Source organism: Astyanax mexicanus, chromosome 1 (assembly GCF_023375975.1).
Source record: "Astyanax mexicanus isolate ESR-SI-001 chromosome 1, AstMex3_surface, whole genome shotgun sequence".
Taxonomy (NCBI): Eukaryota; Metazoa; Chordata; class Actinopteri; order Characiformes; family Acestrorhamphidae; genus Astyanax; species Astyanax mexicanus.
The window spans coordinates 3,526,864-3,554,740 of NC_064408.1; the positions used below are offsets into that span (position 1 = coordinate 3,526,864).

The 27,877-nt window shown below is 38.4% G+C and overlaps 1 protein-coding gene across 45 annotated transcripts; it reads left to right on the forward strand.

Moving 5' to 3' along the window:
• Window positions 1–710: 710 nt before the first annotated feature.
• On the forward strand, window positions 711–27,644 carry zgc:175280 (cationic amino acid transporter 2 family protein). 45 transcript variants are annotated; one of them, XM_049465229.1, is made up of 13 exons: window positions 711–782; window positions 5,052–5,422; window positions 6,213–6,368; window positions 6,468–6,572; window positions 7,435–7,492; window positions 7,620–7,756; window positions 13,794–14,016; window positions 17,913–18,049; window positions 19,531–19,633; window positions 19,774–19,889; window positions 21,639–21,799; window positions 23,609–23,717; window positions 25,911–27,644. In XM_049465229.1, exons 2-13 carry the CDS (start codon window positions 5,053–5,055, stop codon window positions 26,063–26,065), a joined length of 1,830 nt encoding a protein of 609 aa, XP_049321186.1. In that variant the 5' UTR covers window positions 711–782; window position 5,052; the 3' UTR covers window positions 26,066–27,644. The 45 variants fall into 45 exon arrangements, 1 of the variants encoding a protein (XP_049321186.1); XR_007424658.1 differs by lacking the exon at window positions 711–782 and having other exon boundaries at window positions 4,790–5,422; window positions 25,911–27,034; window positions 27,066–27,644; XR_007424667.1 differs by lacking the exon at window positions 711–782 and having other exon boundaries at window positions 4,790–5,422; window positions 25,911–27,034; window positions 27,097–27,644.
• The last annotated feature ends 233 nt before the right edge of the window (window positions 27,645–27,877 follow it).

Genomic DNA, 27,877 nt, shown 5'->3' on the forward strand with positions numbered 1-27,877 from the left:
CGTAAATGAGCTGCTGGAGCTCCTTCACAGCGTCAACCAGCAGCTCAGTTTCCTCTGCTGAGAAGAGTTTGTTGAACACGTCCAGGTAGCTGCACCGTTACAATAGCAATCCGCCAAATTCCACCAGAGCTCACCTGACTCTTCTTAAAGTAAATGATTTGCAAATAATGCCAGAATTAATCATACCCATGATTGATTAAGAATTAAGAATTATGACATGCCTTTCACACATTTCGAAGCAAGGTGTACTTTTCCCATCGTTACGATAGCAAAGACACACTGCAACGCCCCAAATCGAGCTGCGTGGTGCACGATTGGTAGATTAATATCCAGCAGGAATGATTTTGTATCCAGTATGAATCTTCTTATCTCAGTATTTCACAGTGTTCTCTATGTATCATTGTGTGTAATGGTGTGATTACGATTCATCCCGTGTGATTAATGATTTAATACACAGTATCGGTGTGTCCCATGACTTCTGACCGTTCTGTGTGTGAACTGTACACACTGCACGTGCGAGCTGTGCGTGTGTGTGTGTGTGTGTGTGTACACACTCTCTTTACTGTGGCAGTTTCCAGAAATCGCGTGGCTGTCTGAAATGTAACAGAATCTGTCCAGAATGAGCTGAAGACACGTGTGCCGGGTCAGGAGGGGCCCGCGGGGGCCGGCGGCAGGGGGGGTGGCAGGAGGGGTGGCGGTTGAGGTGGCGGGATGGACTGTGATCAGGAAGACTGAATTACCACACCTTCACTCACTGACCCATCTGCTCACCTAACGACCAGGTAAGATCAGCTCGCTCTGCTCACTCAGGTGTTCTTATATATTATATATTTCAGCTGAATATATAAGCTTATATTTTATATATTTATTTTAGGAAAAAAAAAACTTATTAATGAGTGGTTTAAAATCAGTAGACTATTTTATATCAACACAATTCTTGATGTTTTATGCAATAATTGTTACTTTAAATATGATATTTAATTGTCAGGTGTTAATTGTGAAGAATACAGTAAAATATATATCTACATATATGTACATCTTAGAAAATGATGAGTTTCTTTAATTTTACCAAATTGAAAACCTCTGGAATATAATCAAGAGGAAGATGGATGATCACAAACCATCAAACCACCAAACTGAACTGCTTGAATTTTTGCACCAGGAGTAAAGCAGCATAAAGTTATCCAAAAGCAGTGTGTAAGACTGGTGGAGGAGAAAAACATGATGCCAAGATGCATGAAAAAAATGATTAAAAACCACCAGGGTTATTCCACCAAATATTGATTTCTGAACTCTTAAAACTACTTTATGAATATAAACTTGTTTTCTTTGCATTATTTGAGAAAGTCTGAAAGCTCTGCATCTTTTTTGTTATTTCAGACATTTCTCATATTTTGCAAAAAGAAGCTATGAAATAAAAAATATATATTTTTATATTTAGAATTTGGGAGAAATGTCTGTAGTTTATAGAATAAAACAACAATGTTAATTTTACTCAAACCACACTATATGATATAAATGTGTGCCATGTTGTCCAGACATATTGCAACTATTACTAAATACTAATATTTATTTTATTATATAATTTTATTTTTACTAAATAGTTTTAGATAGACATATTTCTATTTTTCTGCTAATTTTATATAATTCCTATTAATATCAGAATTATTATATCATATCTCATGTCACATCAACCAAAATTAAAATAATTTTATTGTGATAGAAATTTAGACCATATGGTCCAGCCATTTTCCAACTATTACTATTATTTATTTTATTATTTAAATGTATTTTTACTTTATATACTTTTTATATATTGTTTAATTTTTTTGTGCACTCATCATTATACGTTTAAATGTTTAGTTATTTATCTTTGATTATATTAGGATATATCTAGTTATCTACAAATTAATTTTAAGTATACAAACACTAACTAAACATATGTGTAATGGAGTTTTAACTAGTATTAATGTGAATTTTTAGTAGTCATTGTGCAGCTACAGTATAACAGTGTAAATTTACTTGTGAAAACGTGTAAATTGTGTAAAATTTACCATTTTTTCTCCCCGATGTCATGTGACTCGTTAGTGTTACAAGGTTATAGGTGTGAATGTGGAGCATGTTTGTTAAATTTGGTGTTTTAAGTGGATATTCAACAGGCCACCTCATGGCAAAGAGCTCTCTGAGGATGTGAGAAATTTACACTGTTATACTGTAGCTGTACACCGACTACTTTACACGGTATCTTCAGTTTTATCTCATGAAAAGATCAAATAAAATATTTGCAAAACTTTAAGGAGCGTAATCGCTTTTGAGACAGACAGTATATATAGTTTTATATGCCTATAAACTAATTTTAGATATCTAAAATCTAGTCAGAATTATGGTGGAGATATCTGGAGTCACAATTCTTATTAGTGATAAAGTGATTATCTATAACTGGATTTTTTTTTATTAGTTACAATGTAACTAATAATAAATAATAATAAATAAATAATAATTTATTTATAATAAATAATAATAAATTCCAATTAAATCAGTCATTATCAGAATTACATTTAAAATACAACAGTAACTGCCTAGCAACACCATAAGAGCCACATAGCAGCTGCATAGCAGTTACTGTGGTATCTCATGTGGTTGCTAATATGCAGCTGTTAGGTAGCTCTTATGGTACTGCATAGCAGTTACTGTGGAATCTCAAGTGGTTGCTATGCAGCTGCTATGTGGCTCTTATGGTGTTGCTAAGCAGTTACTGTGATATCTCAGGTAGTTGCTAATATGTAGCTGTTTGGTGGCTCTTATGGTGTTGCTAAGCAGTTACTGTGATATCTCAGGTAGTTGCTAATATGTAGCTGTTAGGTGGCTCTTGTGGTGTTGCTAAGCAGTTTCTGTGAAATCTCAGGTGGTTGCTAATATGCAGCTGTTAGGTGGCTCAAATGGTGTTGTTGGCATTTACTATAGTATCTCAGGGGGTTGCTATGCAGTTGCTAGGTGGCTCTTATGGTGTTGCTAAGCAGTTTTTGTGGTACAAGTGGTTTCTATGTAGCTGCTAGGTGGCTCTTATGCTTAGCAGTGCTTAGCAGTTACTGTGGTATCATAGGTGGTTGCTAAAATGCAGCTCTTTGGTGGCTCTTGTGGTGTTGCTAGGCAGTTTCTGTGATTATTCAGGTGGTTGCTAATATGCAGTTGCTAGGTGGCTCAAATCGTAAAGCTTTTTTTATCCTTAAACACCACCAACAATAGAAGCATAAAAACTATTAAATATTTATATTATTTATAAGAAGTCCCTTACGACTAATCACATGACCAGGAACACATTTCCTAAACGTTTAAGGATAAATAGCTTTACTGTAGATGTATAATGGTGTAATTTCTGCTGCATCAGTCTTTGACCCTTCAGATCTTCTCATCTTTTTATTACTTTAATCACAATTATTCAGGACATGACTACAGTCATAAATAGATAAAAGTTATACACGCTACAGTTATAAACATTTTAGATATAGATAAGAAGGTGTACACATGTACCAGACGGTAAAAGTATTAATGCATGAATTTTATTACTATAGCTTAATGTTAAACTTTAATTATCCAATTCGAATTATACAACTTTATTAGTATATCTATATTTAATTTTGAAATCAAAGCTAATAAAATATAGTTTATGCCGATTTTGCTGGAGTAACTGTCTCTACTGTACTGAAAAGACTTTCTACTGGATATTAGATTCACACTGCTGTGAGTATTTGATTGCATTCAGCAACAAGACAAGTATTAGTGACCAAGCAACACCATAGTAACCACCTTAGATACCACAGTAACTGCTTAGCAACACCATAAGAGCCACCTAGCAACTGCATAGCAACCACCTGAGATACCACCTGAGATACTACAGTATACTGATTAGCAGCACGTTAACAATCCCCTAAGATACTACAGTAAATCCTTAGCAACACCATAGCAGCCACCCATTAACTGCGCAGCAACCACCTGAGATATCACAGTAACTGACAAGCAACACCATAAGAGCCCTCTAGCAACTGAATAGCAGAAATCTGCGATACTACTCTAACTTATTTGCAAACTCATAGCAACCACCTGAGATACCGCAGTAACTGCTTAGTAACACCATAGCAACCACATAGCAGCTGCATATATAGTTTTGCAGCCGATTTGTTGATTGATTGGTGTTTGTCTGGGTTGGCAGGATACATTAATTAATGTATTGATTGATTGGTGTATTAATGTAAGTATTAAAAGGTTTGTGTCTGGGTTGGCAGGATGTATTGATTAATGTATTGATTGATTGGTGTTTTAATGTAAGTATTAAACGGTTTGTGTCTGTGTTGGCAGGACGTATTGATTGATTGATTGATTGATTGTTTGATTGGTGCATTGGTGTATTGGTTGATTGGTGTATTGACGTATTGATCGATTGGTGTATTGATTGATGTATTGATTGATTGATGTAGTCATTGTTTGATACATTGATTGAGTGATGTATTGATTGGTTTGTGACTGGGTTGGCAGGATGTATTGATTGATTGATTGATTGATTGATTGGTGTGTTTGGTTTGGCAGGATGTATTGATTGGTGTACTGATGTACTGACTGATTGATTTATTGATTCATTGATGTATTGATTGATGTATTGATGTATCGATATATTGGTTGATGTATTCATTGATTGGTTTGTGTCTGGGTTGTGCAGGATGTCCTGTAGCGGTTTGCTGTGGTTCGTGAAGAGTCTGGTTTGGCAGGATGTATTGATTGATTGATGTATTGATTGATGTATTGATGAACTGATTGATGTATTGATTGATTGGTTCTGCAGGATGTCCTGTAGCGGGTTGCTGTGGTTTGTAAGGAGTCTGGTTCGGCAGGATGTATTGATTGCTGTATTGATGTTTTGATTGGTTGTGCAGGATGTCCTGTGGCGGTTTTCTGTGGTTTGTGAGGAGTCTGGTTTGACAGGATGTATTGATTGAAGTATTAATTGATTGATGTATTGATGTATTGATTGATGTATTGATTGATTGGTTGTGCAGGATGTCCTGTAGCGGTTTTCTGTGGTTTGTGAGGAGTCTGGTGAGGAGGAAGCCGCTGGAGCCGGATGGCGAGCAGTCGGATTTCCGGCGCTGTTTGACGACGCTGGATCTGGTGGCGCTGGGGGTGGGCAGTACTCTGGGGGCGGGGGTGTACGTGCTGTCGGGGGAGGTGGCTCGGACCGTGGCGGGTCCCAGCATCATCATCTCCTTCTTCATCGCCGCCGTGGCCTCGGTGTTCGCCGGGCTGTGTTACGCCGAGTTCGGCGCCCGCGTCCCCAAAACCGGCTCCGCCTACCTCTACAGCTACGTCACTGTGGGGGAGATATGGGCTTTTATCACCGGCTGGAACCTCCTGCTCTCCTACATCATAGGCAAGCTCAGAAATACACCCCGGATACACATTAACCCATTACATCACAGTCACCTTTTAGCATATATTTATATATATGTACAGGGTTTGGAGAATGAAACTGAAACACCTGTCATCATTTTAGTGTGGGATTTTAGGTTTCATGGCTAAATTGGAGCAGCCTGGTGTTCAATCTTCATTAATTGCACATTGCACCAGTAAGAGCAGAGTGTGAAGGTTCAATTAGCAGGGTAAGAGCACAGTTCTGCTCTAAATATTGCAATGCACACAACATTATGGGAGACATACCAGAGTTCAAAAGAGGACAAATTGTTGGTGCACGTCTTGCTGGAGCATCTGTGACCAAGACAGCAAGTCTTTGTGATGCATCAAGAGCCACGGTATCCAGGGTAATGTCAGCATACCACCAAGAAGGACCAACCACATCCAACAGGATTAACTGTGGATGCTGTAAGAGGAAGCTGTCTGAAAGGGATGTTCGGGTGCTAACCCGGATTGTATCCAAAAAACATAAAACCACGGCTGATCAAATCACGCAGAATTCAATGTGCACCTCAACTCTCCTGTTTCCACCAGAACTGTCCGTCACCACAATCAATTATTGTGCTCTAAAACCAGGTGTTTCAGTTTCATTCTCCAAACCCTGTATATAATATAAATGAATGAGTGCAGTAATTGAGGTTGGAGTTGTTGTTGAGTGCTGGAGCTGAATGATTAACAGGTGATAAAGGTGTGTCAGTGATTATCAGTGATCTGATTGGTTGATTTTATGACTGGCTGTAATCCTGCAGGAACCTCCAGTGTTGCCCGGGCCTGGAGCGGCACCTTTGACGACCTGATCGGAAACGTTATCGCTAATTACCTAAGTCAGCACGCCGCCATGAACCTCCCCGGCCTCGCCCCCTACCCAGACTTCTTCGCTGCTGCACTCATCATGCTGCTAGCAGGCAAGTATATACATATATACCTCATATTCAATTAATTACTAATTACTTATCGAATGTAATTAAATATTTTAAATTAAATTAATTATTGTGATTCGTCAGGTATCCTCGCGTTCGGAGTGAAAGAGTCTGCGATAGTGAACAAGATTTTCACGGCGGTGAACGTCGTCGTGCTGCTATTCGTCATTATCTCTGGATTCATTAAAGGTGAGACTGGAGATGTACACACTGAATAATTCATAGCGGATACGGTATAATTTATATAAAAACTTAATAATTTAATTAATAGTAGATACTAGTAGATACTAAATAATTCCTAGTAGTTACTGAATATTTCAGAGTGGATACTAAATAATTAATAAGAGATACTAAATAATTAATAAGAGAAACTTAATAAATAATAGTGGATACTGAACAATTCATACAAGATACTGAATAATTCATAGTAAATACTGAAAAGTTCATAGCAGTTACAGAAGAATTAATAGTGGATAATGAATAATTAATAGTAGATAATAAAAAAAACTATAGCAGATACTGAATAATTTAAAGTGGATACTAAATACTTAATAATAGATACTGAATAATTCATAGTATATACTGAACAATTCATAGTAGATACTGAACAATTCTAGTGGATGCTGAATAATTCATAGGAGATACTGAATAATTTATAGGAGATACTAAATCATTCATAGTAGAAACAGAATAACTCATTGTGGATATTGAATGCTTCAGAGTGGATACTGAAAAAAATGTAGTAGATACTGAATTTATTAATTGTGGATACTAAAAATAAGAAGTACTCAGTAATTTATAGTGGATACTGAATAATTCATAGTAGATACTGAATCATTCATAGTAGATACTGAATAATTCATAGTGGATACTAAATAATTTAGAGTGGATTCTGAATAATTTATAACATACACTGAGTAATTCATAATGGATAATATTTAGTTCACCGTGCATACTGACTATTGTATAGTATTTACTGTGTAAATCATATTAGATACTAAATAATTCACAGTATGTACTGAATAATTAATGAGATATGTGATTAATTTAGGTGATATTGCGAACTGGCAGCTAACTGAGGAGGACATCATCAACGTCACTGTCTCAGTGTAAGAGTCTCTGTTATCTTTAAGATCTTTTGAAATGTATAATTTTAATGTTCTTCTGTAATGTATTGACACTGTATTGATAATGTATTGATTATGTATTGTATTGTGTATTCTGCTCTCTCTATAGAAACTCGAGTATAAACTCCACTGTTCCGGTGAATTACGGAGTGGGAGGATTCTTCCCGTTCGGGTTTGAGGGAACGTTAGCGGGAGCTGCTACCTGCTTCTACGCCTTCGTGGGATTTGACTGTATCGCCACTACAGGTGAGTCTACCCTCCTTTATTCCTATATATATTATCAATCAATCAATCAATCTATCAACCAATTAATCAATCAATCAATCAACCTTTATTTAAACTCAGTTACAGTTACATTTAAACTGAGTTACAGTTACATTACAGTGTAGCTGAGCCAATAAAAAGACCCAGCATTTTAATAAAGTTATATAATTTCATTTAAAATAAGATATACACAAATTAACTAAAAATTAACAAATTAAATAACAATAGAAGGAATTGAGATACTGAATAATTCATAGTGGATACTGAATAATTCATAGTAGATGCTGAGTAATTATTAAGGGATTCTGAATAATTCATAATGGATACTGAATAATTCATAGCAGATACTGAGTAATTATTAAGGGATTCTGAATAATTCATAATGGATACTGAATAATTCATAGCAGATACTGAGTAATTATTAAGGGATTCTGAATAATTCATAGTAGATGCTGAATAATTCATAGTGGATACTGAATAATTCATAGTAGATGCTGAATAATTCATAGTGGATACTGAATAATTCATAGTAGATGCTGAATAATTCATAGTGGATACTGAATAATTCATAATAGATGCTGAGTAATTATTAAGGGATTCTGAATAATTCATAGTGAATACTGAATCATTCATAGTAGATACTGAATAATTATTAAGGGATTCTGAATAATTCATAGTAGATGCTGAATAATTCATAGTGGGTACTGAATAATTAATAGTAAATCAGATCGTTAAAGAAAAATAATAAATAATAAAAAAGATATAATAAGGTATAAAACAAATGAGATAAAAAAAAAGAATTTAGTAGGAATCATAAAATCATAGGTAAGAAAATCAAAGGTAATAAAAATTCTAAGAATGCAACTACAGATGAATAAATAAAACTACGCACATAAAGGAGTAAAAAAAATATGATATGCAATAAATAAAAACAATAACTATAAAAGAAACTTCAAAAGAAATGTAAAAAGACAGCTAATACAAACCAACATTTTAAAAAGTTAACTAAAAATTAAACACGACCAAAACAACAACCACAACAACAACAAAAAGTGTAATAAATTAGTGTAAAAGCTAGCAGTAAAAAAGGTTAGTGTAAAAATTAGAGCTAATGCTGCTCCAGCAGTGCTAGCCAGGGTTAACAGCAGGATACAAGCTGATAATAATAATACTCACCTCTGAACAGGGAAAGAGCTAGAGCTTAGCACTGTGGTTAGCGGGTAATGCTAATGCTGCTCCAGCAGTGCTAGCCAGGGTTAACAGCAGGATACAAGCTGATAATAATAATACTCACCTCTGAACAGGGAAAGAGCTAGAGCTTAGCACTGTGGTTAGCGGGTAATGCTAATGCTGCTCCAGCAGTGCTAGCCAGGGTTAACAGCAGGATACAAGCTGATAATAATAATACTCACCTCTGAACAGGGAAAGAGCTAGAGCTTAGCACTGTGGTTAGCGGGTAATGCTAATGCTGCTCCAGCAGTGCTAGCCAGGGTTAACAGCAGGATACAAGCTGATAATAATAATACTCACCTCTGAACAGGGAAAAAGCTACAGCTTAGCACTGTGGTTAGCGGGTAATGCTAATGCTGCTCCAGCAGTGCTAGCCAGGGTTAACAGCAGAGTACAGGCTATTAATAATAATACTCAACTCTCTCAACAGGGAAAGAGCTAGCGCTTAGCACTGTGGTTAGCGGCTAATGCTAATGCTGCTCCATAAGTGCTAGCCTGAGTTAACAGCAGAGTACAAGCTGATAATACTCATACTCACCTATGAACAGGAAAAGAGCTAGCGCTTAGCGCTGTGGTTAGTGGCTAATGCTAATGCTGCTCCATAAGTGCTAGCCAGGGTTAACAGCAGGGTACAGGCTATTAATAATAATACTCAACTCTCTCAACAGGGAAAGAGCTAGCGCTTAGCACTGTGGTTAGCGGGTAATGCTAATGCTGCTCCAGCAGTGCTAGCCAGGGTTAACAGCAGAGTACAGGCTATTAATAATAATACTCAACTCTCTCAACAGGAAAAGAGCTAGAGCTTAGCGCTGTGGTTAGCGGCTAATGCTAATGCTGCTCCAGCAGTGCTAGCCAGGGTTAACAGCAGAGTACAGGCTATTAATAATAATACTCAACTCTCTCAACAGGAAAAGAGCTAGAGCTTAACGCTGTGGTTAGCGGCTAATGCTAATGCTGCTCCAGCAGTGCTAGCCAGGGTTAACAGCAGAGTACAGGCTATTAATAATAATACTCAACTCTCTCAACAGGAAAAGAGCTAGAGCTTAACGCTGTGGTTAGCGGCTAATGCTAATGCTGCTCCAGCAGTGCTAGCCAGGGTTAACAGCAGAGTACAGGCTATTAATAATAATACTCAACTCTCTCAACAGGAAAAGAGCTAGAGCTTAACGCTGTGGTTAGCGGCTAATGCTAATGCTGCTCCAGCAGTGCTAGCCAGGGTTAACAGCAGAGTACAGGCTATTAATAATAATACTCAACTCTCTCAACAGGAAAAGAGCTAGAGCTTAACGCTGTGGTTAGCGGCTAATGCTAATGCTGCTCCAGCAGTGCTAGCCAGGGTTAACAGCAGGGTACAGGCTGATAATACTCATACTCATCTCTGAACAGGGAAAGAGCTAGAGCTTAGCACTGTGGTTAGCGGCTAATGCTAATGCTGCTCCATAAGTGCTAGCCAGGGTTAACAGCAGGGTACAGGCTATTAATAATAATACTCAACTCTCTCAACAGGGAAAGAGCTAGCGCTTAGCACTGTGGTTAGCGGGTAATGCTAATGCTGCTCCAGCAGTGCTAGCCAGGGTTAACAGCAGAGTACAGGCTATTAATAATAATACTCAACTCTCTCAACAGGAAAAGAGCTAGAGCTTAGCGCTGTGGTTAGCGGCTAATGCTAATGCTGCTCCAGCAGTGCTAGCCAGGGTTAACAGCAGAGTACAGGCTATTAATAATAATACTCAACTCTCTCAACAGGAAAAGAGCTAGAGCTTAACGCTGTGGTTAGCGGCTAATGCTAATGCTGCTCCAGCAGTGCTAGCCAGGGTTAACAGCAGAGTACAGGCTATTAATAATAATACTCAACTCTCTCAACAGGAAAAGAGCTAGAGCTTAGCGCTGTGGTTAGCGGCTAATGCTAATGCTGCTCCAGCAGTGCTAGCCAGGGTTAACAGCAGAGTACAGGCTATTAATAATAATACTCAACTCTCTCAACAGGAAAAGAGCTAGAGCTTAGCGCTGTGGTTAGCGGCTAATGCTAATGCTGCTCCAGCAGTGCTAGCCAGGGTTAACAGCAGAGTACAGGCTATTAATAATAATACTCAACTCTCTCAACAGGAAAAGAGCTAGAGCTTAGCGCTGTGGTTAGCGGCTAATGCTAATGCTGCTCCAGCAGTGCTAGCCAGGGTTAACAGCAGAGTACAGGCTATTAATAATAATACTCAACTCTCTCAACAGGAAAAGAGCTAGAGCTTAGCGCTGTGGTTAGCGGCTAATGCTAATGCTGCTCCAGCAGTGCTAGCCAGGGTTAACAGCAGAGTACAGGCTATTAATAATAATACTCAACTCTCTCAACAGGAAAAGAGCTAGAGCTTAGCGCTGTGGTTAGCGGCTAATGCTAATGCTGCTCCAGCAGTGCTAGCCAGGGTTAACAGCAGAGTACAGGCTATTAATAATAATACTCAACTCTCTCAACAGGAAAAGAGCTAGAGCTTAGCGCTGTGGTTAGCGGCTAATGCTAATGCTGCTCCAGCAGTGCTAGCCAGGGTTAACAGCAGGGTACAGGCTGATAATACTCATACTCACCTCTGAACAGGGAAAAAGCTAGAGCTTAGCACTGTGGTTAGCGGCTAATGCTAATGCTGCTCCATAAGTGCTAGCCAGGGTTAACAGCAGAGTACAGGCTATTAATAATAATACTCAACTCTCTCAACAGGGAAAGAGCTAGAGATTAGCGCTGTGGTTAGCGGCTAATGCTAATGCTGCTCCAGCAGTGCTAGCCAGGGTTAACAGCAGAGTACAGGCTGATAATACTCATACTCTCCTCTGAACAGAAAAAGATCTAGAGCTTAGTGCTGTAGTTAGCGGGTAATGCTAATACTGATGATTTTTGGAAAAATGAAAGGACTTTAAGTGCATGTTATAGTGTGAAAAATAAGCAGTGTTGGGCACCTTACTTTGAAAAAGTAATTAGTTATAGTTACTCGTTACTTCTCTAAAAAAGTAACTAAGTTACTAACGGAGTTACTCCACTATAAAAGTAATTAGTTACCAGTAAAAGTAACTATGCGTTACTTTTTATTATTCGCCCGTCAAAAAAAGGAAATCAATTATGCATTTACTATTATTATTAGAGAAATAACAAACGAAAATGAACCCAAAATGTTGACAAAAATATAATCTAACGAATTTCAAAAAAACAAAACGAAATTCTCCACAGAACCAAAGAAAATTACTAAAACTTGTAATACTGAAAAAAGCGGAAAAAACGGAAAAACACGTCTGGGGATGAAATTAAACAAACCAAGCCACACTCAAAGGAAATATGTATATATAAACAAAACAAAATAATGGACAAAAACAACAATCTAAATGGTATTAATATAACAGCTTCACCAAAAGAGAATAGAGCTTAGATCGGGCGCAAAAAAATCCCCGTGCACGTTCTGCCCAATCCGGAACCATAAACTGTCATTATGAGCCCGAGCCCGACCCAATCCGCCCCATAAACTGTCTGTTTTCGGGCTGATTGAATGAGCGAAATATAATCACAATTATGTTAATTAACACTATAACATAAAAGCATAGAACTATTATTTAATTTAATGATTTTTAAGAACAGCTACACACAATGCTGCAAGTCAAACGCGGAGGCGTTCACGTGCGCCCAGAGCTACGTGATTACAGTTTTCATTTTTTTCTGTTCAGTAAGTTTTTAGGGTGGCCTTGCTAGTTTTTATTAGTTTTCACAAATATCATCAGAGAGATCAATCTAAGAAACGTGAGAGAGAAAGAGAGAGAGAGAGAGAGAGAGAGAGACTTGCCTGTTCTGGTATAAACTACTCACAGGTAAATGTTCTCACACACTGTATCTGCTGTTTCTCTTTCATCTGCCTCGCACGCATATTGTAATCCCATACATAGTTTTGCAGTTTCTCAGTGTTTTCCGTTGTATTTTGCGGCTAGCGCGAGCGCTTTACACAAGAACTAACGGACCACGAGTGCCGCGCGCTCGGCACAACACCGCCCGCTGTACAACTCCGCTGTACAACAGCGCTTATAAATAAATTAAACATGAAAATGAGGGTATTCTATCAGTAATTTCAGTTCGTTTTAGTTAGTTTTATAAACACAAAATACAGTTCGAGATAGTTATGTTTTTTCCTTTTAATTACCGTTTTTATTAGTTTCAGTTAACACAAATGTTTTTTCACTTTCAGTTTTCGCTATTTCGTTCGCTTTAGTGAACAATAATAATTGGTTACTTAGCAACATTGTGATTATCACACCAGAGCTTTATATAAAATAAAAATAGGAGCCCGATTTCGGGTCGGTCCTCAGGTCAGGTGGGATTCGGGCAGAGAATCTAAGCTCTAAAATAGAAAGCAGCAGCACCACAAAAACCGGAGCAGCTAAAAAGAGTTTAACGTCCTTAATTCGGAACTTGGGCTGTCCACGGCAATCACTGAATTAATTAGAGCAGCAAATCGTCACAATTGTGCCTCACTTCACCACGCCAAACCACAGGCACAGCGGCCAGAAGCTCAAGTTCACCCGAAAGAGGAGGGGCAGGGCAAAGCGAAGTTAAAAAAAAAAAGTTCATAGAGCTGCTAAAGTAACGTGCAGTAACGGGGTGTCGGAAATGGTAACGGCGTTATAGTTACAGTCATAGTAATTAGTTAGATTACTCGTTACTGAAAAAAGTAAAGGCGTAGTAACGCCGTTAGTTTTAACGCCGTTACTCCCAACACTGAAAATAAGGTAATTAGCATTATTTCCTGGATTCCTCTCTCTTCTTCAGGTGAGGAGGTCCAGAACCCCCAGAGGTCCATCCCGATAGGTATCGTAGCTTCTCTGCTCATCTGCTTCGTGGCGTATTTCGGCGTGTCCGCCGCTCTCACGCTGATGATGCCATATTACCAGCTGAGCGTTCAGAGCCCGCTGCCCGTAGCCTTCACCCACGTGGGCTGGGATCCGGCCAAGTACGTGGTAGCTGTGGGATCACTGTGTGCCCTTTCCACCAGGTAATACTGCTCTTAAATATTACATACACTGACAATGCAAAGTCAAGCCATTGTTTTAAAATGATCTTTTTACTTTCAAATTCTGCACCCCCACCATGAAAAGCACCCTCTCTCTGGTTCCTTTTTCCTTTTTTCTTACGAGTCAGCGTGGAACAGTATCTTGGGTATTTCCATTTTCTAAGTGCAATTAAAGCTTAATAGACGTGGGTACGCTCCCGAGAGAGGGTGCTTTTCCTGGCGGGGGTTCTGAATTCAGCACAACACCGGCTTTACACACGAGGTCAGTGTGAGAGCAATGAATCGCAACAATAACAATACATCACAGTATACTGCAATAAAAACGCCTTCTGGGTAATGTATTGTTCTGCTAAAAGACTGGGAAGGTTTGGGTATCTAATGTTTAGATAAAGAAAATTTAGCCAAAAAAAATAGCTATAAAACATAAAGTTTTAATAAAAGATAGAAGTAAGAAAAGAAAGAATATATATATATATATATATATATATATATATTTTTTTTTTTGTCAAAATAAGGACAGTTGAAGGTACTGACACTACATTTGCACCACATTATATATTAAATATATTAATATATTAAATTATATAATAAATACAGTATATATTTACTTTCCTCTGAACATAACTCAAAAAGGCAAAATTGTGACCAAATTATTCAAATTTCATGTGGCCACCTTTATTATAGACTGGGGTTCTAATTAAACTGTCTTTGCTATCGTAACGACGGGAAAAGTACACCCATTAGGCATGCACTAATTCTCTTAATTAATCATGGTTGTTTTGGACATAACGTGAAATAAACCAATAAACCTGTAGAAGAGGGGTATACTGTAAATATTGTGGGCTATTGTTTAATTTCAAAGTTGGGCATAAAAATGTTGAGATACTCAATATAATGTTCATGTTTTACATGCTGAAAAGTAAACATTTTTGTTTTCAATTGCTATAGATTGTTGTCAGTCATAAGGCTCTATTTTAGTGATCTAAAGCAATCAACTAAGCACTGCACAGTAACGTGAAATAAACCAATTATTGTCTCTCTTTAAGAGTCAGGTGAGCTTTGACTTTGGTGGATTGCTATTTTAACGGTGCAGCTACCTGGACATGTCCAACAAACTCTTCTCAGTAGAGGAAACTGTTATGGAAACAATGTTAAAAGCAATGTTATTTTATTTACTATTCTGTTTATTGTTGATGTAAAAGTTGGGTTTGTGCACTATTACAGTGTTGCCATGATAGCAATGAACTGATTGTCTGACAGTTGGCGTCTGTCTAGGTTGTATTCAGTCAGTGGATCTCCTGTGTTTTCTGTTACCAAGATAGAGATAGCAATATATGCCAGAAATGTACCTGAACACACCCCATTTCCAGAACACCATTTCGTCAGGGATGAGTTTTCATTTTCCGCCATTTTTGCCCAATTTTCATGCACATGCACAGAGACGTGTGCGAAAGTAAAGAATGTGAAGGATACATCAGCTGCGTCCTCCTAATCTTCTATGATGTAGTAGCTGAGAAATGCAGCCTAGACACAGCTAATGGCTTACACTAGTGCACTGGGTTCATGTGAATATTGGGAATGCAAATTTAACCAGTCAAAACTGTGATGTAACAGTTTTGGGGATGTGAAATTGGCCTGTTTTACACCTGAATTTTTTTGGTCCTGCTAGATTTACTTTTTAACTCTCGTTATTCTACTAAACCTAGTTATTCTAGGCTCGTTTTCGATGCAACATGAGGCGCCACTGTCTTTTCTTACAAGAAGAGCAAGCGGAAACTCGTAACTCCAAATGGCTCCTGATTCGCTTGGTAATGAGTGTGTGATGGATAATGCCGAGCTCTGCGATGCTGAGAAAAGTTAAACATTTACTCGTCAGGATTTACAGGACGGATAATGCTGGTCTTTAAGAGATTCCAGTAACAGCTAATGCAGTTCAGTCCAGTTAAAATGGGTCTGGAACAGGTTGAGACAGTTTGTGCTGTTAAAAAGGCAAATACAGCTGTAAAATAAAATGTGCTGACTATAAGCTGCACTTAAAATCCTTATTATAATCTGGTGCTCCTTATGTATAAATTCTATTAGTCAGGGTTTAAGGAGCAGTAAAGTCACTCTGCTGAAGTACAGCACTTTATAAGGGTGAGTTTTCAGTGAAGTTTCTCCAGCACTAAGGCTCGGTGCAGCAGCATTAGCATTAGCCGCTAACCACAGTAAGCGCTAGCTCTTTCACCATTCAGCGGTGAGTATATTGAACTGTAGTTTGCATGTTCCCCATGTTTTAATAAGTTACATGGGATGAGCCGCTAGTTGGTTCCTCAATCTAGCGCTATCCACTGTAGTTAGCGGCTAATGCTAATACTAATGCTGCTGCACCCAGCCTTAGTGCTGGAGAAACTTCACTGAAAACTCAACCCTAGACAAAATATTGTAAATCTAAGCTTACTGTAAATAAACGGAAGCACTTTATTCACCCAAATAAACAGTTTTCAGGAGAGAAATCTGAGTATATTAGCATCCAGCACTCGTTTAACTTTGAAAGAAAATTATTTTTTTTAAGAATTACAATTTTGTTTAATTAGGCACTTCCCCAGCTTCCCCATTAGAAGTGAAACATGACGACACCATTGCTTACATTTCGATTTGTGTCCGTGGTGGTAGGTAGGTGGTTGCCAAGGGGTTGGTATTGTATCTGTGGTGGTTGCAGTGGCATTGCAAAGTTGTGGCTAGGTGGCTGCTAAGGTATTGCTGTGGTATCTGTGGTTGTTGCTATGGTGTTGCTAGGTGGTTGCTGGGTGGTAACCATGGTGTTGCTATGGTTCTCTATCTGTGGTGGTTATTATAGTTTTCCAAGTGGATGCTGGGGGGTTGCTTTGGTGTTGCTAACTGGTTGCTAAGGTGTTGCGAGGGTATCTGTGGTGATCGCTAGGTGGTTACTAAGGTGTTGCAATGTAACCGTGGTGGTTGCTATGGTGTTGCTAACTAATTGCTAAGGGGTTGCGATAATATCAGTGTTGGTTGCTATAGTGTTGCTGCATGATTGGTATGGTGTTGTTGACTGTTTGCTAAGGCATTGCGATAGTATCTGTGGTGGTTACTATGTTGCTAAATGGTTGCCAAGCTGTTGCTATGGTATCCATTGAGGTTGCTATATCATTGCTAAGTGGTTGCTAGGTGGTTGCTTAGCTGTTGCTATGGTATCCATTAAGGTTGCTATGTCACTGATAAGATTTCTTGGTGGTAACCATGGTGTTGCTATGGTTCTGTATCTTTGGTGGTTATTATAGTTTTGCTCAGTGGTTGCTGGGAGGTTGCTTTGGTGTTGCTAACTAGTTGCTAAGGTGTTGCAAGGGTATCTGTGGTGGTCGCTAGGTGGTTGCTAAGGTGTTACAATGTAACCGTGGTGGTTGCTATGGTGTTGCTAACTGATTGCTAAGGGGTTGCGATGGTAACTGTGTTAGTTGCTATGTCATTGCTACGTGGTAGCTAGGTGGTTGCTAAGGCGTTGTGATGGTATCTGTGGTGGTTGCTATAGTGTTGCTGCATGGTTGGTATGGTGTTGCTGACTGTTTGCTAAGGCATTGCAATGGTATCTGTGGTGGTTGCTATGTTGCTAAATGGTTGCTTAGCTGTTGGTATGCAAACACCTTTGAAATCTGTAATTGCTATTGATAAATATCAAGAAAAGAAGTGCACCAATGAAAATCAAAGTTTTCACAAAAAGTCAAAGTTCTTCACAAACCCCCAGCATGACGTATAACCTATTAAATGTACACAGTTGTTTCCGGTTAAGATTACACTGTGCGCAAAAATGCGTTTGTTACATTGTTACGTAAACTGATTACTAATGTTCTATTTCTCTCTGATTGGTTGTTTTGTTGCAGTCTGCTGGGGTCGATGTTCCCGATGCCCCGGGTCCTGTTCGCCATGGCCAGAGACGGACTGCTCTTCAAACCTCTGAGTAACATCAGCTCCCGCCAGAGTCCCGTCATCGCCACCCTCACCTCAGGAGTCGTGGCAGGTAACACACCTAAGAATTCACCAGTTTCACTCTGTGCTTCAGTTATTTGTAGTTTGATTTAATAAAAGGAGTTTGAAACAAAAAAAAAGTGAATTTTCTGAAGGAAACAGAGGATAACTGCACAGCTATTATGGCTCACACTGATTAATAGGGTCATCTCATGTCATATTATAGTGTTACTAAGTGGTTGCACTGTGGTTGATTTTAAGGTATTGCTAGGTGGTGGCTATGCTATCCCATGTGGTTGCTATGGTGCTGCTAAGTGGTTGCTAAGGTGTTGCAGTCTGTGCGTGGTGGTTGCTAAGGAGTTGCTAAGGTGTTGCTATGGTATCTGTTGCTGTGGTGATTCTAGGTGGTTTGTGGTGGTCGCTAGGTCGTTACTAAGGTGATGCAATGGTATCTGCTATTGCTAGGGTGTTGCTATGCATTTGTTGCTATGGTGCTGCTAGGTGGTTGCTTAAGTGTTGCAATGTGTCCGTGGTGGTAGGTAGGTGGTTGCCAAGGGGTTGGTATTGTATCTGTGGTGGTTGCAGTGGTTATGCAAAGTTGTGGCTAGGTGGTTGCTAAGGTGTTGCTATAGTATCTGTGGTGGTTGCTATGGTATTGCTAGGTGGCTGCTGGTTGCTAGGTGGTTGCTAAGGTGTTGCAATGTAACAGTGGTGGTTGCTAACTAATTGCTAAGGGGTTGCGATGGTATCTGTGTTGGTTGCTATGTCATTGCTACATGGTAGCTAGGTGGTTGCTAAGGCGATGCGATAGTATCTGTGGTGCTTGCAATAGTGTTGCTGCATGGTTTGTATGGTGTTGCTGACTGTTTTCTAAGGCATTGCGATGGTATCTGTGATGGTTGCTTAGGTTGCTAAATGGTTGCTAAGCTGTTGCTATGGTATCCATAGAGGTTGCTATTTTATTGCTAAGTGGTTGCTAGGTGGTTGCTAAGGTGTTGCTATGGTATCTGTGGTGGTTGCTATAGTGTTGCCCAGTGATTTCCTGGTGGTAATCTTGGTGTTGCTAAGGTATCTGTGGTGGTTACTATTGTGTTGCTCAGTGGTTGCAATGATAGATAGATAGATAGATAGATAGATAGATAGATAGATAGATAGATAGATAGATAGATAGATAGATAGATAGATAGATAGATAGATAGATAGATAGATAGATAGATAGATGGGTGGTGTGGTGGTTGCTACAGTATTACTAAGTGGTTGCTGGGTGGTTGCTATGGTATCCCATGTGGTTGCTATGCTGCAGCTAGGAGGTTGCTAAGGTGTTGCTATGGTATCCGTGGTGGTTGCAAAGTGGTTACACAAAAACTTGGTGTAGCCCAGATACTTTGTATCTACATATGTGCAAATGCACACACACAGCCTGTCTAGTCAGTATAGAAGGAAAGTATTGCCAATAGAATAGGACTCATTCTACAGATAGAAGTAATTTTAAAGTTGAACAGAATGTGAGGAATCAGTGTACCTGTTTTATAGCTATCATGGCTCTGGTGTTTGATCTGAAGGCTCTGGTGGACATGATGTCCATTGGGACGCTGTTTGCCTACACCCTGGTGGCCATCTGTATCCTCATCCTCAGGTACGTTCCACTCTTCTGAACAAAGACTTCACTGCTAACGTTCTCGTGTTTTATCGACTGTTTCTTTGGGACAGTTGAGTATATTGGAAAAACTAACATGGACATTCTGCAATCTGAAAACGAACTTTCTATGACTGCAGATACCAAGCAGATCCAAATGAGATGAACTACAAGCAGAAGTGGAATCTTCTACGACCTCCGTCTTCACCAACCTCGACAAGCTCAAGCGTCGTGTCCTACCTGACCATCTTCACCAGTAAGTCCTGTATCTTATTGCTCTTTATTATTACCTTAAATTAAAGATCTTTATTATACCACAGTTAGTTCTGACCCTGCAATTTGATTGGCTGAGAGGCGCTCTATGAGTAACGTTATCAGCCGGTAATGCACTGTAACCGAAGCTCTCCATGTACAGTATTACTCCGCCACATACTGTACAGGGTAACTTAGCAAAGATGCAGCGCTTACAAGCCAAACTGCACAAATGCAGCTACAGACAGAGCAGCTACGGAACTATTTTAACTTGCACAGTTAAGTGTTTATAACCAAACAGATCCTATTTTCTCCTCCTTTTTAAATCAAAATCTTTCAATAAACAGAGATAATGGAACTGTAGTATAATAAAAAGTATGAATAAAACCCCAAGGGCCCTGTTTTTAGCATTCAAATAGCAAACCGTAAATTAAACACTGTACAGATTAATTTAGGTCAGCGTCAGTGTGTCAGTGTGTCTTTGCTATCATAACAACGGGAAAAGTACACCTTGCACAGCCTGAAATGCCCAAAAACCATGTACCGTATTTCACAGACTATAAGGCTCACTGTATATTATAAGGTGCATTTTAAGCGACAAAAGTAAAGAACAACGGTGTCACCATGTTTCTTTTTTAATGGGAAAGCTGGGGAAACATTTAAGAAAAACAAAATGTCCGATCATTTCTTTATCATAAAATGTATGAATAGAACCCCAGTCAGTGTGTCTTTGCTATCGTAACGATGGGAAAAGTACAGTTTGCGTGGCTCGAAGGGCGCACAAAAGCCATGTACCGTATTTTACGGATTATAAGGCACACTATCAATAAACATCTATTTTTTTGGTCTATTTTCAAACATAAGACGCACCGGATTATAAGGCGCATTTTAAGCAAAAAAAGTAAGAAACAAAGGTGTCGCCATGTTTCCCTATGGAAAGCTGGGGGCAGCTGGGGGAGGCGCCTAAGTAAACAAAACTGTAATTAGATTGTACTTAGACTTTCAGTATTTTAGCGCTGTTAGCAGCAGCACAAGCCGTGGTTAGCAGTGCTTAGCGCTAGTAAATGCCTCCCGACAGCGCTACACTGAGGAATCCTAAATGGTGTTCTGGTAAGCCAGGGTGTTGCAGTTAGCGGCTAATGCTAATAGTGATAATAGTGAAGCTAATAGAAACTTCACTGTAACTCCTGTATAACTCTGTACTTCAGCAGAGTGGCTTTACTGCTCCTTAATACCTGACTGATAGAATTCATATATATCTTTCGAGGTGCCCCTATAGTCCAAAAAATACGGTAATAATTCTCTTAATTAATCATATGTGAAATAAAACAATCAGCGTGTCACTTTCCATTTCCTTTAAGAGTCAGGTGAGCTCTGACTTTGGCAGATTGCTATTTTAACGGTGCAGGTAACGTCTGTCTAGGTTGTATTCAGTCAGCTGAGCACCTGTGTTTTATGTTGCCCAGATAGCAATACATCAGAAATGAATCTGAACACAATTCATTTCCAGGACCATAACAGTATGTGAGAAACAATCTAATTCCGCTTAACATTTATTATATAAGAAATTTTCAGAAGGTTTCTGGAACATTATTTCTGTAACGGTACAGTCTAACCTTTCTGGAACCTTATTAAAACGTTGCTAAAGGTTGTTAGAACGTTTTCTGTTAGCTGGGTTGTTTCTAAAGCAATAAAATGTTTTTTTTTTCTGAGTCTCACTGAAAACCCCCATTTTTGTCTGTTTTTTGTGCAGTTGCTCTTGCAGTGGTTCTGAGTGTGATCCTGACTAAGGGAATACAGTCGGTGGGCGAGTGGTGGATGATCCTGATCATCACCGTAGCTCTGCTGTGTCTACTCATCACCGTTATCATCATCTGGAGGCAACCACAGAGCGGCGTCAAAGCTGCCTTCATGGTGAGAGTCACCAAGCTGGGATTATAGTCTGATTATTTACTATTTTTCACTATAAATTTACTATAGTTTTTCGTTTTTGGTTTTTTTTTGTAATACTGATCATTTTCAGATTACCCAAACCAATCTAGCCCTTTTTCATCTCTGTGGAGGAATTTAGTTCCACTCTTCTTTACAGAATTACAGTTTTAATTCAGACACATTGGAGGATTTTCCAGAATAAAAGTCCTGTTTAAGATCATCCACAGCATCTCAATCATCCAGACTTTAACTAGACCTTTAACTCCAAAACCTTCATTTAGTTTTTAGTGTTTAATCCATTCAGAGACAGTGAACTTTAGAGGTTTGTGAGCTTTGGGTCATTGTCCTGCTGCAGAACCCAAGTAAAGTACTCCTGAGCTTGAGGTCAGTAAGGAACAGATGGCCGGATTCTGATTCTCCTTCAGGATTTTCTGGTAAACAGCAGAATTCCTGCTTCCATCTATTACAGCAAGTTAAAGTCCAGCAGCTCCAGACCATCATCACACACACACACACTACCACCACCATGTTTTACGTTTTAGTTTAGTATGTAAAAAGCAGTGTTTTTTATCTTGCAATTCTCCCATGGAGACCATTTTTACCCGTTTCTCTCTTTATTCTTATTATTGAATCATTAACACTGATCTTAACTGATATTGTTCTGGGTTCTTTTGGGATCTCCTGGATGAGTTCTTCATGCCCTTTTGGAGTAATTTTGTTCGGTCGGCCGGTCACTCCTGGGAAGGTTCACCAGTGTTCCATGTTTTTTTCTCCATTAGTGAATAATAATAGTGAATCACTGTGGTTCTCTGGAGTCTCAAAGCTTTAGAAATAAATTACTTTATAACCTTTTCCAGACTGATAGATGATCAATGACTTTACAGTTTCCTCCTCTGTTGTTGAGTTTCTTCAGATGGGGGGTTAATAATAATAATAATAATAATGTGCTGCTTTTATCTGCTTCATGTTGTCAGACAGATTCTATTATATAAGTGATTTCTTGATTCTACAGGTCTGGCAGTAATCAGGCCTTACAAAAAGTGATTAATCACAGTTAATTTATGGGGGAAAACACTTTTTCACACAGGGCTAGATTGGTTTGGATAGTTTTTTCCCTTAATAAATAAAATAATCATTTAAAAAAGTGTTTTTATATTAACTCAGGATATATTTGTTTGATAATATGAAAAATGTAAGTATGACAAAAGTGCAAAAGAACAAGAAATCTTGTGTTAAAATACTTTTTCACAGCACTGTATACATATAGCTCTGAAAACAAAAAAACTATAAGAGAGCACTTAAAAATTATGTTTCTTTGATTTTACTAAATTGAAAACCTCTGGAATATAATCAAGAGGAAGATGGATGATCACAAACCATCAAACCACCAAACTGAACAGCTTGAATTTTTACACCAGGAGTAAAGCAGCATAAAGTTATCCAAAAGCAGTGTGTAAGACTGGTGGAGGAGAGCATGATGCCAATATGCATGAAAACTGTGATTAAAAACCATCCAGAGTTATTCCACCAAATATTGATTTCTGAACTCTTAAAACTTTAAAAACTATAAATATGAAATAGTTTTCTTTGCATTATTTGAGGCCATTTCTCATTATCTGTAAATAAATGCTCTAAATGAGAATATTTTTATTTGGAATTTGGGAGAAATGTTGTCTGTAGTTTATAGAATAAAACAACAATGTTCATTTTACTCAAACATAAACCTATAAATAGCTATATTAATATACTATATTATTCTATTTACTATTTTGTTTATGCTAAATCCTGCAGGTTCCTCTGCTGCCGGTGCTTCCTGTGGTTAGCACTTTTGTGAACGTTTATCTGATGGTTCAGCTGGGAGCAGACACATGGATCCGCTACGCCGTCTGGATGGCAATAGGTAAGATGAACATCTCAAGCTGGGGTTTCCACTGTTGTGTTGGAAACTCTACTAGTTTTTCCATACTAGTGTTACATAATGCGCCTTATGTACGAAAATAGACCAGAAAATAGACGTTTATTGATAGTGTGCCTTATAATCTGGTGCGCTTTAAAAAGAGTTTTTAAAGTTTTGGGTCATGGAAAGAAAGGTTTTCAAAGTTTTGGGCCATAGTAAGAAGGGGTTTTAAAGTTTTGGACCATAGTAAGGATGGGTTTTTAAAGTTTTGGGCCATGGTAAGAAGGGTTTTTAAAGTTTTGGGCCATGGTAAGAAGAGTTTTTAAAGTTTTGGGCCAAAATAAAAACTTTTTAAAGATTTGGGCCACAATAAAAAGGGTTTTTAAAGTTTTGGGCCATGGTAAGAAGAGTTTTTAAAGTTTTGGGCCATGGTAAGAAGAGTTTTTAAAGATTTGGGCCACAATAAAAAGGGTTTTTAAGGTTTTGGGCCATGGTAAGAAGGGCTTTTAAAGTTTTGGGCCACAATTAAAAGGGTTTTTAAAGTTTTGGGCCACAATAACATAGACATGAGGGCGACCCTGAATCACCAACATCCACCAGCACCTCAGTTACACTCAGCATAAACACCCTTAAAAAAAATGGATTTAACATCTAGACACTGTACATGTAACACTGTGATCCTGAATAAGCATGTAAGAATTTACGCAAATAAATGGAGTAATGTTTACTGAAACGTTAACAGAGTAATTCAACTAAATACAAAGTTAATTTAATTTGTGTTTTTTGTTCTATTAAAGGAGAACTCTAAAAAGTTCTTATCTTTGATAAATAGCACACCTCCACTCTCCCGCAGTGTTCAGAGATCCAGAAATTTTAACAGTTTATCCAACAAAAACCTTTCAGACTGGGCAACATGGAGCATAATTTACCCTGATAAATCACTTTTTACACCGTTATCCAGCTCAAAGTAGCTCCACACCTCATTGGTAGAATCCGGAGAGCCCTGACATTTAAAACGAGGCATTAATGACTTAAAAAGTGCAGAAGAAGCTTATTAAAAGCCACAGTTTACATCCCATAATGCTAGCTTCAGCTCCGAGCACCACCATCCCTGTACTGATAATAACATAGACATTGCCATTTAGAGGTGAGTATTATTGGCCTGTGGCTTGCTGTTATCCCCGGCTAGCACTGCTGGAACATTATTAGCATTAGCTGCTAATTGTGCTAAAGGTCAGCTGTTTTGAGGTTAGCTCTTTCGAAGCATGTATTATCGGCCTGTAGCCTGCTGATAACACCTAGCATCGCTGGAGCAGTATTAGCCTTAGTCGCTAACCACGCTAAGCTCTACCTCTTTCTCCGTTTAGAGGTGAGTATTATCAGCCTGTAGCCTGCTGCTAACCCTGGCTAGCACTGCTGGAACATTATTAGCATTAGCTGATAACCATTCTAAGCGCTATCTCTTTCGACATTCAGAGGCTAGTATTATTGGTAGGACAAACCACTAGCTAATATTGCCCTGGATTACCAGAACACTCAGGAGTCGGGCAGCATTAGCCGCTAACCGCAGCTAGCTTCAGTAGAAATCTGTAAAGCTTACTGTTAATAAACAGAAGTGCTTTATTCACCCAGATAAACCGTTTTCAGGAGAGAATCTGTGTAGATTAACATCCAGCACTCATTTAACTTTAAAAGAAAATGTTTTTTTAAGAATTACAGTTTTGTTTACTTAACTTAGCTTAGCTTTATAGACCAGCTGAATTAGAAGGAAAACATGGCGACACCCCTGTTCCTTACTAGAGTCGCATAATGAGCCTTATAATCCGGTGCACCTTGTAGTGTGAAAAATACGGTACATCGAAACCAAGTTTACCTAAGGTAGCCTGGGGGGTGACTACACACTGATGGTGAGGGTCAGCAACTGGTGGAAACACCCAGTATGCAAATAAATTGTGCCAAAAGCCAATAGAAAACAGAGAAAACTCAAGTTATTATAAGTTGATTTAACTCAAAGTATCTGAGTAATGTTTGGAAATATAAAATTTTACATAAAGTAGATTTACTTTTGCTTTCATAGCTACATTATTGTCAGAATTACCATTAGTTGCATAGGTCCTACAATGTAACCCTGTGGGACTCCACGAGATACGGCAAAATCAGCAAAAACTGAGCTGTTTCTTCTCATTCTGAACTCAGGTCTGCTAATCTATTTCGGATATGGAGTTTGGCACAGTGTCCAGAAGAAGCGTGAAGAAGCTCCTCCCCGTATCCCGGTTAAAACCATCGACAGCACGCTGGAGAAGACTGATAGAAACGGCTCTGTAACGACTCCGCCTCAAACCAAGCTCTAAACTGAGTTATTACCCTCATGAGTACACAACATTGTATCTACGACTATATTATATATTATATACCATATATTATATACTGTCTGTGTAATGAAAAGTTAATATTTCAGTTATAGTTAACGTGTTCAAGTGGGCCTAATGTGATTACACATTTATCATCACATATATTTATGGGTTTGTAAAGTTTGGGCCAAATTTAAGAGGGTTTGTAAAGTTCTGGGTCACAGTAAAGCAGAGGGATTATAAAGTTACTGAGGATTGTAAAGTTCTGAGCAATAGTATAAAGGGTTTATAGAGTTTTGGGCCATAGTAAGAAGGGTTTTTTAAAGTTTTGAGCCATAGTAAGAAGGGTTTTTAAAGATTTGAGCCATAGTAAGAAGGGTTTTTAAAGATTTGGGCCATAGTAAGAAGGGTTTTTAAAGTTTTGGGCCATAGTAAGAAGGGTTTATAAAGTTTTGGGCCAAAGTAAGAAGGGTTTTTAAAGTTTTGGGACATAGTAAGAAGGGTTTTTAAAGATTTGAGCCATAGTAAGAAGGGTTTTTTAAAGTTTTGAGCCATAGTAAGAAGGGTTTTTAAAGTTTTGGGCCATAGTAAGAAGGGTTTTTAAAGTTTTGAGCCATAGTAAGAAGGGTTTTTAAAGTTTTGAGCCATAGTAAGAAGGGTTTTTAAAGTTTTGGGCCATAGTAAGAAGGGTTTTTAAAGATTGGGGCCATAGTAAGAAGGGTTTTTAAAGATTTGAGCCATAGTAAGAAGGGTTTTTTAAAGTTTTGAGCCATAGTAAGAAGGGTTTTTAAAGTTTTGGGCCATAGTAAGAAGGGTTTTTAAAGTTTTGAGCCATAGTAAGAAGGGTTTTTAAAGTTTTGGGCCATAGAAAGAAGGGTTTTTAAAGATTTGGGCCATAGTAAGAAGGGTTTTTAAAGATTTGAGCCATAGTAAGAAGGGTTTTTAAAGATTTGAGCCATAGTAAGAAGGGTTTTTTTAAGTTTTGAGCCATAGTAAGAAGGGTTTTTAAAGATTTGAGCCATAGTAAGAAGGGTTTTTAAAGTTTTGGGCCATAGTAAGAAGGGTTTTTAAAGTTTTGGGCCATAGAAAGAAGGGTTTTTAAAGTTTTGAGCCATAGTAAGAATGGTTTTTAAAGTTTTGGGCCATAGTAAGAAGGGTTTCTAAAGTTTTGAGCCATAGTAAGGAGGGTTTTTTTAAGTTTTGGGCCATAGTAAAAAGGGTTTTTTATAATTGTGGGCCAGAGTAAGACAGGTTTTTTGAGCTTTGGCTATAAAATCGCTGTACCTGCAGGTTTCCGTGGCTCTACTCGAGCACGTGTGTTGTCAGTGTTTTGGTTACGTAACTCCTCTTCTATAAGTTGGTTCCGGGGGAGTGAAGTTTAAAGTGTAAATATTGTGAACTGTAATTACATGGAAACTGGAGACTGAGAGGCAAACTTTACATAAGCACTTGTTGACAGTAAACACTTATTAAAACACAGTGCTGTTATAAAGTGTATAATGTTTAATATGTGTAACTGTGATAATAATTTATAATAAGATGTTGTAAATATTTATCTTCAAATAAAATGTTTTATTCACCTGTTTCTGCTTATTTAAATTAAACTTAGCAAAACCATACTATACAGACAGGCATACAGACAGACAGACAGAGAGACTGACAGACAGACATACAGACAGCCAGCTTACAGACCACTGGTTAAAGTCTCCAAACCAGTTCTGAAGCAGGTACGAGTGTGGCCAGAGGGTTCCTCAGAGGCACTTCAGGACTGTTTCAGCACAACAGACTGGAACATGTTTAGAGAGGCTGCCA